Source organism: Lolium perenne, chromosome 3 (assembly GCF_019359855.2).
Source record: "Lolium perenne isolate Kyuss_39 chromosome 3, Kyuss_2.0, whole genome shotgun sequence".
Classification (NCBI taxonomy): Eukaryota; Viridiplantae; Streptophyta; class Magnoliopsida; order Poales; family Poaceae; genus Lolium; species Lolium perenne.
In genome coordinates this window covers 279159575-279173953 of record NC_067246.2, presented here as the reverse complement: position 1 = coordinate 279173953, position 14379 = coordinate 279159575, and the positions used below count along the sequence as shown (strand labels likewise).

Below are 14379 nucleotides of genomic sequence, written 5' to 3'. Positions count from 1 at the left end.
GCACACACGCACATACACGACCCCCCTCTCCCTTATGGCATCCATGTCTCTGCGGCGTCGCCGCCTTTTTTCCCGGCCATCTCCGGCTCTCCCCGGTGCCGGCGAGATGGTCTAAGCTCCGCCTCTCCTTGCTCTTCAATTCCCCCCAAATCGATTTGGACCTCGCCGCCCGCCGCGCATATCCCTAATTCCGAAACCCTAGCTGATGTCGCATGGGGTTCGACCGTCGTCGGCCGATTCGGGCAGGACCGTCGATCGGCGAGGCTCCAACGACCCTCTCCGCCTACCTCCGCCACCACGACGCCTCCCAACGCGTACATGGGCACGGATGCGTAACCCTAGCGCTCATCGATGTAGTGCTCCCATGACTCTGTCTGCACCCTTGGCGGCTTCTCTACGACGAGCAAGGCCTTCTCTCCATCCTCCACGACCTCTGCTTGGGCGCTGGCAGGATGGCAGCAGTTGCTGCAACCCTGGCGCCCCTCCTGGCTCGCCATGGCCTGCTCTCGTTGGTTAAGGTGTGGAACTTCTCCTGCCTGTGATACTGCGGTAGTGGTGGTGGGGCTGCTAGCGAGGTATTGGTGATGAACTGGTGGGAGGTGTGGTGATGGTGGTGACTGCTTCTTCCTCGACGCCGGCCGGACGGCGTCAACGACTGCAACCCCGGCGTCGGCCTCTTCCTCTATTCGTCTACACCACTGTGAGCTATATCCCACTCCTCTCCCCTCTATCTATGACCATGACTTGGCAGCTGTACTTGTCTGGTTACTTGGTTAGCCATTTAGAGGAGTTTGGTATTGGTTCTATATATCTTATGGTCATAGGCTGCTGATCTTATGCTAATTAATTTATAGCGTAATGATTCTTGGTTCCTACGAGTGGGCATAAACAAATGCTCAAAATTGACTTGTTGATGCTACTGTTTTCAATTTATCTAGTAGATAAATATTGATCTACATGTTTTTGGTAGCCTTTGGGATGAAGAAATAAATGGGACAATTGTTGCTGCAAGTAAAATGCCTATATGCATCTTATAATGCATATAATCCACCTATTTTTATATCGGTTAAACAAGTTGTAACTGCTGTGTGGTTTATGCTGGTAAGGCCTTGATCAAATTGATCACTGTCTTGTGCTTAAGTTGGTTGGCTTAATCATTTGGTTGCTGGCTGTTTATAATATGTTGGTATTAAACCACTGGTGGTTCATGTGATCTTGTTTACCTGCTAGTGTGGCTATACTGCTGAGACTGAGGGCTTGTTTGCTTGATTGATGTGGACTTGCTGCAGCTATATACTACTTGGTTGGCCTGGGATTAATCCCCTGGACCCTAAGTAGATTTTTGTAATATGTTGATTATTAACTGTTTGCTTATGATAATGGCTAAAGCATGTGTATATATATGATCCTGGACAGAATTGTGCTGTAGTGCACAAGTGATGCTTTAATTACCTTCTTGGACCGATATGCTGCTTATAAAGGGATACTTTATATGATGGTTAGCTTGTGGCTTTGCTTGCTTTACTGGCTCTACTTAGTTGGCCTGGGAAGAATTCCTGGACCCTAAGTAGTTCCCTGTAACATGTGAATTATTACTGGTTGCTTATGGTGGTGATTAAAGCCTGTGCATATATGATCTTAAACAGTAGTGTTGTGGGAAAACCCAAAGTGATCTTTGAGTTTCTAGTATATGATCTAGTTGCAAAGTAGCAACTAGAGATGATTTGTTTTTTACAAGGTTGGTTTTTATTGGTGGATTTGGCTGTCCCTTGTTTGATAGTTTCAACTGATAAGAACAGATATATGTTTGGTTTTCTTGGCCCTGCCAGTGATGCAAAAAAAGGCTGAGGCATGATTTATGATATGAACAGATACTACTGGTTGTTGTTTCTCTAAACCTCGGCCTGAGAGGAAAATCCATCTCTCCATCCCCCTAGATGAAAATCTAGTTGAAGGGTAGATGGGTTTGGCTGCTTTTATATTTATTCCCTTTTTATCTCCCCCTTTTGGTGACTATGCAAAGGCTAAAGGCAGATACTCCTAGCTTATATTTTTGGTGAGATCCTACCGTCGCTCTCTCAGCCTTGGTGGCTGGTTCTTGTTGGTTCTGAGCTAAACCGCATCCGGTGGTATGCCTCCTCCTCCCGATCTTGATACTTACTCCGATTTGGGACCGATGATTCGTGGTGGCACCGTGCATTTAACCGCTCGATGAACTGACAATGATGTTCTTGGATGAACTGGGGAATAGTCGATGGATTGATCTTGTGCTGAGCCGAGCAGCTGTGTGCTGCAAGGAAATCCTCTTTTATATTGTCTCCTGGATGTGTGCTTGACCGACAGCTATGTACATGCATGTGTCTTGTAAGCTGCCTGCCTGTAGGGTGCAAGTTTCAACCTGGTACATCACCCCTTGTGGATGTGCTCGGGCTGGGAAAAGATCTTTCCATTCTTTCCCTTTCTCTTTATTATTTTTAACATAGCCACTTGGCTTTACTTCTTTTATGTTTTCTTTGTTTGTTTTGTAGGTACAAGACAAAAGAGGAATAGAAGATATTTAGATAGGATTAGCTTAGTTTTCCTTTCTGTATTTTATTCTTGTAATATTTGTAAGTTGTAATAATATTGGATATTGTAATGACTTTGTAAATGTGTATTCAATTAATAAAATGTAATTTCCCTATTCTCGTCCTATTCCTAATTCAGCATTGTTTGAATTATAATTAGAAAACTATTGTTTGGAATTCAAATCTTGCTTCAATTTATGTCTTTCATATTTGAATTTGAATTCAATTTGTTTCCCTTAAAACACAATATTCAACAAAGGTCATGTCGAAACTTGTCGCACCCACATCGATGACTAACTCAATTTCATCGATGTGTTTTAAGAGAAACCTCGATCCCTTTGGTAGTTTTAAACAAAAGCGCGAAAATTCCCCGGATTTTCTATGCATGAATGCAATGCACACATCTGTTTCCTCTATTTTTGTAACCCCAATACCTGGGATATTACAGTGTGTCACCCTACGGTTCGCGAACTATGTGGACATGGTTGAGAACTCTCTCCGACCAATAACCAATAGCGGGATCTGGAGATCCATAATGGCTCCCACATATTCAACGATGACTTAATGATCGAATGAACCATTCACATACGATACCAATTCCCTTTGTCACGCGATATTTTACTTGTCCGAGGTTTGATCATCAGTATCACTCTATACCTTGTTCAACCTCGTCTCCTGACAAGTACTCTTTACTCGTACCGTGGTATATGGTCTCTTATGAACTCATTCATATGCTTGCAAGACATTAGACGATATTCCACCGAGAGGGCCCAGAGTATATCTATCCGTCATCGGGATGGACAAATCCCACTGTTGATCCATATGCCTCAACTCATACTTTCCGGATACTTAATCCCACCTTTATAACCACTCATTTACGCAGTGGCGTTTGATGTAATCAAAGTACCTTTTAGGTATAAGTGATTTATATGATCTCATGGTCGAAAGGACTAGGTAACTATGTATCGAAAGCTTATAGCAAATAACTTAATGACGAGATCTTATGCTACACTTAATTGGGTGTGTCCATTACATCATTCATATAATGATATAACCTTGTTATTAATAACATCCAATGTTCATGATTATGAAACTAATCATCTATTAATCAACAAGCTAGTTAAGAGGCATACTAGGGACTCATTGTTGTTTACATAACACACATGTATCAATATTTCGGTTAATACAATTATAGCATGGTATATAAACATTTATCATAAACACAAAGATATATAATAACCACTTTTATTATTGCCTCTTGGGCATATCTCCAACACCAAATTGCCCACAAAGTAACACACATCCGTGTAAGCTGATTGTGCGTGAGGGTGTCTATCATAGAAAAAAGCCAGGTCCTCGCCTGTGCTTCATTCACCTGACCCATATGTTCAAGCAGCTCCTCATCTGTCAAGGCCCAGGCGCATCTCGCCATCGTGCACTCAAGCAACGAATGACGCCATGAATCTACTGCCCCACATACCACAGGAGCTCGACGTCGTAATGTGTCGCCGGCTCAACAAGTCCGCCGTCGGCAATGATTGTCGTGCCAACCTCCATAAGAAAACCTTCAGTTTGGCTGGAACTTGGATGTGCCACAAGCTCGTCCAACCCTTTTGCACATCCTTCGTGTTCGAGCCCGCAGACGCCCCCTCAATCCAAGCGACTCTTTTCTCCTTCAGTTTAGCCAACATCCTGTAAGCCGAGCGTACACTGAAAATACCCCTACTGTCATAGTGCCAGGCCCAAAAATCTGCTTGTACACGCGTACTGAGAGGGATAGCCTGGATCAGCTGTACATCCATTGGTAGAAAATGCTCCTGAAGCAGGTGCCCATTCCACTGCCTCATCGTATGATCAATAAACTCTGAAACACGCTGGGGTGTTTCTTGATCGGCGGTGTCCGACAAGCTATAGGCCGTAATGCTCCATCTCTGGGCAGCCACTTATCAGCCCATGCATTAGTAGTCTCCCCCGTCCCGATACAGCGGATCAAACCCGTAGCTAGGACCTCCCTTCCATGTAGAATAGACCTCCATATCTTTGATTGATGAGCTCCTAAGTCAGCAGCCATGAAATCTGAGTCTGGGAAGTAGATAGCTTTGAGCATACGAGCACTGAGCGTGTTGGGAGACTGGAGAATTCTCCATCCTTGGCGCGCCAGCAGTGCTAAGTTGAATAACTCAATATCACGGAAACCGAGGCCACCCAAAAACTTCGGTTTTGTCATGTCCTCCCACGACACCCAACATGTCTTCCTCTTGCCATCTTTTGAGCCCCACCAGAAATTCCTTATCAGCGAGTTGATATGTTGACATAAGCCCCGTGGGAGCTTGAAGCAAGCCATCGAGAAAACTGGAATTGCCTGCGCAACTGATTTGATCAAAACATCCTTCCCTCCAGCCAACAAACACTGCTCTATCCAACCTTGAATCCACTTCCATATACGATCCTTTAGAAATTTAAAGGACCCATTCACTGATCTCCCCACATCAGAGGGCATACCCAAGTACTTTTCACTTAGAGACTCATTCTGAACATTAAGAATCAGTTTGAGTTCCTGTTTTACTAAATTTGGACAACGCTTACTAAAGAAAATTGATGACTTGTCCAAATTTATCCTCTGTCCCGATGCTCGACAGTAAGCATCCAGTGTGTCCCGAGCATCTCGGGCACTCTCCACATTTGCCTTAATAAACAGCAGGTTATCATCGGCGAAAAGAAGGTGGTTCACTGCCGGGGCAGTGGGGGCCACTTGTAAACCCTGTAGCGTTGATGATTCACTTCTAGCTTTTAGGAGGCACGACAGGCCCTCTGCTGCTAACAAGAACAAATATGGCGATATTGGGTCACCTTGGCGGATACCCCGAGATGGTTGGAATTCCTCTAACCGTTCTCCATTAAACAAAACTGAGAATGATACCGTAGTAACCATCCTCATGATCATCCTCACCCATGTTCGATGGAAACCAAGTTTTTTTATAATTGCCTCAAGATATTTCCATTCAACACGGTCATAAGCCTTCCTCATGTCGAGTTTTAGAGCACAAAATCTATGCTTGACTACTTTGTTCCTCTTCATAAAGTGAAGGCACTCATAGGCCGTAATTATATTGTCCGTAATTAATCTGCCCGGCACGAAAGCTGACTGTTCGTCAGATATAATCTCAGGTAACACCACCTTCAGTCTGTTTGCGAGGGCTTTCGAAGCAATCTTATAAATCACGTTACATAGACTGATAGGCCTAAACTGCCCCAGCTCCTCTGGCTTGTCTACCTTAGGGATTAGGACAAGAAAGGTCTTGTTGAAACCAGTCGGATCATCCTCTCCTCGGAGCACACGAAGCACAATATTCGTCACCTCCTCTCCGCAGAGATCCCAGTGTCTTTGAAAAAAATGTGCCGGAAATCCATCAGGCGCCGACGCTTTGGTAGGGAACATCTGGAAAAGAGCTACTCTCACTTCCTTCTCGCTGATTGCAGCAATCAGCTCCTTGTTCATAGCTTCAGTAACCCGTACTGGTACTGTGTCTAAAACCGCTGCCATGTCCTCCGTTCCCTCAGATTGATATAGGTCTCGGTAGAACTTGAGGCCTGTTGGACTGAACACACATAACTCAGAGGCTTGGTGGGCTGGTATTGAAGAAGCGAAGTGGGCCAACTCATGGCCTCCTACAGTTTTCAGAACCATGTGTTATTAAACATTTGCCTCTTCGGCTGGGCTCAATGTGGCTCCTGACCGGAAGAGGCGTTATGGATATTTTGAATCACAAAAGTTCACATGATATGTATTTCCCCATGCATGAAATTTTAGGTCAAAGTCCAAAGTACACATCACCACTAAGGACCCAAAATGTGGGACACCGATGATAAGGTACAAGCTTAGGGAAGGCGAGGACAACCAGAAATGTAGACATATAAAACCCACCTTCAAAGCGTGAAGTCAGATGCACGTGAGGGTCCTTATTAGAGACACGATGATAAAAAAGAGGAGGGTGATTAGTAGGAGGACAAGCAGCATGGCCGCATGTCACATTAGCTTGATATGCAGTTATTGCTTAGTATTGTGCACTTCCTACTATACGTGAAAAATAGCCACAAAAACAACTTAGCGAAACGGAAAAAGGACATAACTAGTTTAAATAAAAAACTAGATTGTCATAATCTAGCTCGATACCAAATATAGATAGAAGTACAATAAAAATGAGAAGCTGTCCTTTTCAATAATAGTATTGTTTTCATAGGTAGAAGATGTCAAACGAGCTGTCCACATGCCCACACGCTTGCAATCTCACACAGGAAAAAGGGGCAAAGCGTCCGCTCTCACGTACGTACACTTTTGAACCCGCTGATCTCTACGATTGGCCACTCGCCTAAGCGCAACCTCGTCAGACCCTCTGCCATGTGCCTGAACATAACTCCTCGGATGATCCTCGCATTCTCTCGTTGGCCGGTCCTCAGTCAACCCCACCACCCTATTTGTAGAAGCTATTGGACACTATGTCACTATGATGCGTCTAAATGCACCACGCGACCACATACCATTCGTTATGTTGCCTCATTAGTCCATGCCATCTGAATTGACAAAAAGTTCCATAATAATCTTTCAAAAAAAGCAGATAAAAGAAAATTTTGAAGCATCATATGCATGGGAAGGAATTTTCCCTGGCCGGGCCACTTCCCGTGTAGTTGTCAGCTCGTTCTTGACAGATCCAACAAGGTGTTCATAATCTAGAGTAAAAGGATTCAAACCTTTGCACGTAGATGCTATACAAGCATTAGTCCCCGGCAACAAAACCAAGCGAAAAACTTGTAGCTCATCGGCGCTCAAAACCTCCAGATCTGGTCTCTTGGTCGAATACGGCTTCGTAGCCGCACAAAAAGGCCGGTACACTGAGCGCGCGTGCCTTAAGCAACTGCCTGTCTTATCGGCTCGAATTTTCACCTAAACTTCATCGAATCCGCACACCCAAGCAGCATGGCAACATTCGCACTTCACGTTGCATTCGCGGTACGTGTGCTGCAATCTTCAGGGCATATGATCCTGGCCATTCGCGGTTAACTAGAAAAAACTCTCTGGAGAACATGAAGCGTCCACGCGCCCGTATACAACACCACACATGGGCATTGACATGTGCGCTGGCAGTGCCAAGGAATCCACACGACCGTATACGTCGCTAATCTGGTCTCTGATACGTGCTACTCCGTACTACATTAGTTACCGATGGAGGGTCTCTATCTACCGGTTCTTTGGCGTGGTCACATTGGTTGACGCAGCGATTAACCATGCTGGCTGCTCGATCCTGGCGTGCTCAATTCGCCACTGTTTTACCAGAACCCACTCATCGTGGTGACCGGTCATCAGTGGACGCCCTTTCCGCTGCAAATCCAAGCTTCTCTAAACCTTTCTTGCATCCGGATCGCCAGCTTTAGACGACCTCCGTCCCTGCCCCCTTCTTTCACGCCCGCGCGGAGAAGAACACGTCGAATTGTCAAGACGAGGTGGTAGCTACTTCAGCGAAGATCAGTGTGTCTGCGTGTGTGTGTGTGTGAGCCTGTGAGGGATTCAGTTGCAGTTTGAAGAAGTCGTCGTACAAGATCGATTGTTAGGTAACATGTTGTTAGCGATGCCTGTTTTTCCCTGCCTCTGTGTCCATCGCCGTGATGTCGCCTCCGTTGATCGATCGACACAATACGCACTAACAGAGTACTTGTTTAATCCGGCACCAATGGTGTGCCCTCACTCTGTATATATATGCATACAAAGTGTGTGTGTGTGCGCATAGTATGTCCTCTTGCAAAAAAGAAAGGGCACGTGGGTCCAGTAGTCTGAAATGGTTAGACAGTATTTCATCATCTGTCTGACTGACTGACTGGTTGGTCAGTTAACCAACGGTTGAAGATGAACGCACCTGGAAAATAATCGTTTGAAAGTTCAACATTTTCTGCTGTCACCTCTTGGTGGTGCTATAAAAATTGATTAATTAACAGAATGTGCTCGGTTCTGGTATTGAGAACAAGCAAGTGCGTGTAGGTAGGGCGTCTTCTCAGCCTATCCACGATAGCGAGCCGCCATGCACGGGCTGGGTCCCACCGAGAGATGGAGCCGCCTCCAGTTAGCACCGCCCCCCGTAGTACTTTTCCTCTCGCGTCACGCGACCTCCCCCTTTCTTCGATTCTGGCCCGGCGGCGCCTCCTCGCGTCTCCTCCAGCCCGTGCCTTCTCTTCTCCCCTTTGGCCCTTTCCCACAAGCAGTCCTCGTCGCCGGATCCGTCGCCGGAAGAGGAGGGGAGAGAATGGTGGGTCCAGTCCTTGCGGCCGTCATCCTCGGTGATGAAGGCGCCCATGTCCTTTCGGCGGCGATGCAGTGGGGCGAGTTCCCGGTGATGAGATGATGTGGTGCGAAGGGGGTGGCGCGACGGCGGTAGGGAAGCAGCGGTGGTGCAGCTAAGCGGGTTGCTGGTGGGGCGGCCAGGGGGGCGGCTGGGTGGTGAAACCCTAGCAGGGAGGCATGGAGGCTTGTCCCTAAGCATCGGCACCTGCTGGTTACCTCCCCCGCTGCCGCCAAACAATCCACCACCGCGGGGGAAGAGAGAGTGTGTCCTTTCCTCCCTCGTTTTTTATGCATATATTCTCTATTCTTGTTTCTCATCCGTGCGTAGGTGGATCAGATGCTGCGCGTGGTAGTCTCGGTTGGGGCTTCACATGCAACGTGCACCTGGTTCGCAACATCATTTACGGTGGCAGCTCTAGAATTTGATCATGATTGTCCAGGATTTTCCACTACACGATGGTCTGCATTTCTTAGTTTTCATCCATTCAAGTTTTCTCTCAGGAGAGTGAAATTTATGCAGGTTTGTACGTTGGTCACAGATTTGATGTCATTGACGCTATAGTTTTTACATATTTGGGGATAGGTTGCTTCTCTAGACATGATAGTTTGATTCTGCATCATCACTTGACCTCCTGCATATTGGATTTACAGGATAAGCTTATAAATGTTGGATTTATGCAGACATTAGTTGAGGTTAGATAACCTACATTTCATCTTATATTTCCTATTTGAAAATCTTTGTTTTACTTACGATGATTACCACATATCTAATTTTTCGTTGTTGATCCATATTTTCGTAGTTGAGACCAATTCATCAAACCCTCTGAGTAAGAAGTTAAGAAATACTCTGTGTGTATTTAATGTTACTCCCAAAAATAATCATGTTCCATCAAAATGCAATATCCACCGAATTCTATGTTATTTTTCTCTATCTAGACTTGATCAGTCATATGTCTTGTTTTCCATTTTCTTCCTATATGAATATGCATACAAGGGTACCTCATGCAATGAAAGTTAATTATATTTTCTATTTCATTGTGAGAGGGACAAAGTTAATTAGTTTTACTGTTAAATAGTAGCTCACGCTGCCTCTCGTTATGGTGTGGTGTTGTAGGTCGGGAGAGTGTAATTTAGTTTAAGCTAAGTTCAGGGTGAACCATATTTAAATTTCAGGTTTACAAATCACAACTATAGTTTGTAGTCTACGCAGTTGTGGAGAGATGGGCAAGAAAAAATTGCATATCAGTCTGAACTTATAGGAATGTTGATGCCCGTCGGTCACAAAAAAGAGTTGAGTGATATCAAGTAGGGTCATTTATTTTGTCCGAATTTTCATGTGTAACCTGATATATATTATTGAGGCATATTAATCTGTATACTAAATTTTCAAGATGCATCCTTGAATATTAGACACAAGGTTTGTTGGATGTCTGCTATCTTTAGATTCTTGCAACCTTTCCGTCAATCTTTTTTTAAGGTGTATGCATATTTATTAGGACATTCATCTGATGGTATTACGATATTTGTCGTGTACGCATCGCTGATGACACAGACAGCTGCGACATCCATATTTTCGACGGGTCAGCATTGGCACGACACCTAGGCCTTGGAGATTAATGACGATGAGGAATAGATCAGATTTCTGAAGACTTAAGAGACTTTGGTATCTATCAAAGTTACACGATGTAATTGTTTCTCGCTATGTGTGAGGATAGACAAAAGTTTCCTGCATGAAGTGAATTTCCCAGTTTTCTATGGAGCAAAGTGGAAGCATGGGCTGACCTTGATAAAGTGAAATTGTTTACCACTGCAGAAGGTGGTTTATCTTCCTAATTCAGGATTTGTGCCATTGCCATCGTTCTGCTTCTTTAATCTATCACTATGAAAGATATGGCTTCCCTCCCCATAATTTATACAGATGGTTTTCATACTGATTTACTTTCTTTCGGTTACGACTCTGATATTTGAGCTGTTTTGCCGCTGGTCATCGCTGCTATCGTGCTGTTGAAGTTATCGGCAAGTACTTGTTGAGGTATGATGGTTCTTATTTTATTGTGTCCATTTGCCTGTGCCTTGCCGATTTGCTCCATAAAATAGTCTGCTCTTTGCCTGGTTGAGGATGTTCCGCTGTCTTCCTGTTCAGTCAGCAGTTTCTTCATTTAGTTTATTTTATGTCTTGTTAAAATCGTTCACCTTTTGCCATCTAGACACGACTAGCTATTGTAGTGACATGTAATATGTTTCTGGCCAACTTACAGATTTCTCCCAGTTTGAGTTTGTCAGCTTCTTCAAAGAAAATGGCCTGTAAGAATTACTTATGTAAAACCAGGTTTAGTTTCTATTTACATGATGCTTCTTGTAATACTTTGGTTGTCTACTTTACTGCTGCATTTGTTTAAATTTCTGCGGTTGTCTTTGCCATTATTTATTTAAGCTAGGAAGCTAATATAACTTTGTAACCAATTGTGCCTTTGTGCAGGCTAGCAAACCTGCTATCATACAATTGTAAGTTCAATTTTTAGAGGCAGACTCATAAGTAAGAAGGTATTTTGCTATATTTGCTTCTGTAAATGTTCATATATTTTTATCACACCACTGGTGTTAGATGTCTTGATGAGGAGGTTCTGCAATGATAATTTGGAATAAGCGAATCTAGCATTGTAATGCTTCAGATTCTCTTTCGGTAGAGTGGATGTCATGTGCTTTGGGTTCGGTAGAGGCTAAAACGTGGTGAACTCGATTTGTTTACCCTGTGCTATTATCCCACTGAAACTGTCTCCCCTCACAGTATTTGTTTAACATAGTGATACCTACTGTAACATGACCATGCGTATTTGTCTAGGCAAGAAGCTTTGTTGTTCTGTTTTTTTTTCCGAAATTAGCTTCTGCCTTCGCTTACAAATTTAGCGTTTGCAAGCCAATTAGTTACCTCATTCCTTTGTCAATATAGAATTATGGGGCAGTATTAGTAGGGTGTTACAGGAAAAAAAATGCTGCTTCTAGCCTGATTTAGATCGCTGTTATAATTCTCATCTATGCTTGAATTTCCTATATCGAGTGATTATGCCTAACCATATGAGACTCAGGACAAAATAATCATTCAGTGACAAAGGAATGAATCATGGATAATAAAGACAGCTGCTACTCTTTCCTTTTTTTTGGTACAAACACTAACGAAATACTCACTAGAAATATCTTGCAGGTTGCACCTAGCCGTTTGTGTTTTTGTAGTAGGGGAATGCATCCCATATTTGTATTACACTGGTTAGATACATGAGACTCGGATTTCGCAAAAAAGATACATGAGACTCAGAGCAAGGTAATACAATTTCACAGTGATTTTACATGAAAAAATGCTGCTTCTAGCCTGATTTAGATCGCTGTTATAAGTCTCATCTATGCTTGGATGTCCTATTTGGAGTGATTATGCTAAGGCATGTGAGGGTTTTTGAGTCTTTGTATAGCCGCTGAGTCATTTTCTCAAAATCACGACGGCTCGCAACTAAACATCGACTTATGGCGACTGTACAACGACTTTTGTCGACTAAACACTGAGTCACAGGGCTGGTGACTCAGTTTTGAGTCGTGACTCAAATACCTTATTCAAAAGTATGCATCTAGCCCCTCATCAAGTGCAAGACCTGCTTCTGCTTTCTCCATCGATAAGCCTAATTCACATACTGGTTCAGATCGCCATCTATGGTTTGTCCCTTCCTATTGGTCATTTTCTCTCTCCATGCTTTTGATGTTGGTTTCAGAACTGTCCTAAATGTTCAATCTGTAAATATCGCTGTCCATATGATGGTTGGATGATCATAACTCACTATTTGAGAGGTAGATGGTGTTGCAATAACTCTAGCCAAAGAATGGTCAGGCTGGCATGCAACTAATATTTATACTTGTTCATAGCATGATTTAGCTGCTTTCTTATACACTACAGATTTTGTAATAGGGAACTTTCCTTATGTTATGCATCTTTCCATGACAAGAACAACTTAAATATTCACTTCTGGAAATTCAGTTACTCTCTTTTCCCGAGTGTTATAAATCGATGCCTACACAATTGCCTTTCGTGCATTGCTACATTCTAGACTGCAATTTTGTTGGCCTTGGCCAACAAAAGGATCAGCAAATGTTGATGCATCAAGTGCCTGTCTTTTTTCATGTTTCAGCCATTTTTAATTTCATGATTTAATGACCTGAATATTATTAGGATATGATACACACTCTTCAATTTTTCTTTGACTAAACAATTGCTCTGACCTTTTTATGGAACCATAAGTCTCCCGCCCATTCCTTACATTGCTTGTGAGTTGGCTATCGAAGGTTTTTTTATTTATCCATAAGGAATTATTTGGTTCTTTTAATTATTTGGGTTTTAGGACAGTCTCCCGCGCATCACTTTCTCTTATGCTGTAAATTAGCCTAAGCTTCTGTTTATTCTCCTTTTCCTAAACTGAACTGATCCTGCTACTCGGTAACAAGGTGGTTCGTTGATCCACTCCTTAACTGTTTGTGTTGGCTTTCTATTTTTATGAGTAAAATATGATGCTGGAGAACACCAGCCGAAACATAGTGTTTTTGCAGGCTGGTCTGATGGGCCTCCACAGTGAGGATGTCAATTATGCTAAGAAGAGATGCATGATGTTGTTTGTTTAGGTCGGGTTTCCATCTGCCACTGTCATTGTTTACTCGCGTTTCTTCCTCTTTGGCAGGGCAATGTGGCCACTGTATCAAGTTGAGAATCTTCTTCGGCCGACCAGAAAGAAAGGAAAGTAGTTCCATGCATGTTCAGTGATTTTGGGCCATCTATGGAAGGTATCTTCATAGGATCATTTGCTGGTTCTCTATATCCTGTTATTTTTCATGTCTGAATGCTTATGTGGATCCTCCTTTCTTTCCTTATAGGTCCCGATCCATCTTGGTGCTCCTACACGCTCCTTTCGGTCCTGGCCTCTTTTGCTTTGTATGTGAGTTATGCATATGCTCATGTCGAAATGGTGATGTGTAATACACTATTGAATTGAATTGAAGTGAACCTTTTTTATCCGCAAAACAAAATCCACAAGGTGCCTTGGTAGGCTCACACAATCACTTTCATATTCTCTATGTAAAGTACTTGTTTGTGTAAATGATTTCTCTATGAAAAACAGGCTTGGTACCACCAAATATCTTCTGAAATTGTAACCCATGTACGTCTGAAATGGTACCACAGCATGCATGTTGTCACATCATATTTTACTGCCCCATTATAGCCAGCTTGAGAGTAAAAAAGAAAAGGCATCACATGCAATTCTTTGGAATGATTTGGTACGCAGCTGACCGGCGAGGAGGCGCCCCATGGGGCGCCCCAACCACTAGTACCTGTACAAGGCGTGCAACGATCGCATATGTCCTGGAGTGCTTAGCTTAAGCTGTTCCGACATCGATGTTTTCTGTCAGAGATGACGCATGTTCCGTACCGGTACATAGGCCGATCAA

The 14379-nt window shown here is 43.5% G+C and overlaps 1 protein-coding gene and 1 long non-coding RNA gene across 15 annotated transcripts; one reads left to right on the top strand and one right to left on the bottom strand.

Annotated features, from left to right (window-relative positions):
* Positions 1-338: 338 nt before the first annotated feature.
* On the bottom strand, positions 339-6111 carry LOC139838188 (uncharacterized). The gene is made up of 3 exons (XM_071827563.1): positions 5554-6111; positions 4576-5097; positions 339-731 (listed from the first exon to the last, which is right to left on the bottom strand). Exons 1-3 carry the CDS (start codon positions 6109-6111, stop codon positions 339-341), a joined length of 1473 nt encoding a protein of 490 aa, XP_071683664.1.
* A 2518-nt stretch (positions 6112-8629) lies between these two features.
* LOC127344381 (uncharacterized) lies at positions 8630-14079 on the top strand. 14 transcript variants are annotated; one of them, XR_007878001.2, is made up of 5 exons: positions 8669-10930; positions 11157-11227; positions 11378-11442; positions 12101-13716; positions 13807-14079. It is a non-coding gene; the product is annotated as an uncharacterized lncRNA (long non-coding RNA). The 14 variants fall into 14 exon arrangements; XR_007877999.2 differs by having other exon boundaries at positions 8670-10930; positions 11157-11202; XR_007878004.2 differs by having other exon boundaries at positions 8662-9418; positions 9550-9591; positions 10451-13716.
* The last annotated feature ends 300 nt before the right edge of the window (positions 14080-14379 follow it).

Coding starts and splice junctions, on each gene's coding strand:
- LOC139838188 (XM_071827563.1), bottom strand. CDS start 6,111: ATGGCAGCGGTTTTAGACACAGTACCAGTACGGGTTACTGAAGCTATG. Junction 5,098..5,553: donor TTGAATGGAAATATCTTGAG/GCAATTATAAAA, acceptor CTTAATGTTCAG/AATGAGTCTCTAAGTGAAAA. Junction 732..4,575: donor CTATTCTACATGGAAGGGAG/GTCCTAGCTACG, acceptor TCATGGTCATAG/ATAGAGGGGAGAGGAGTGGG.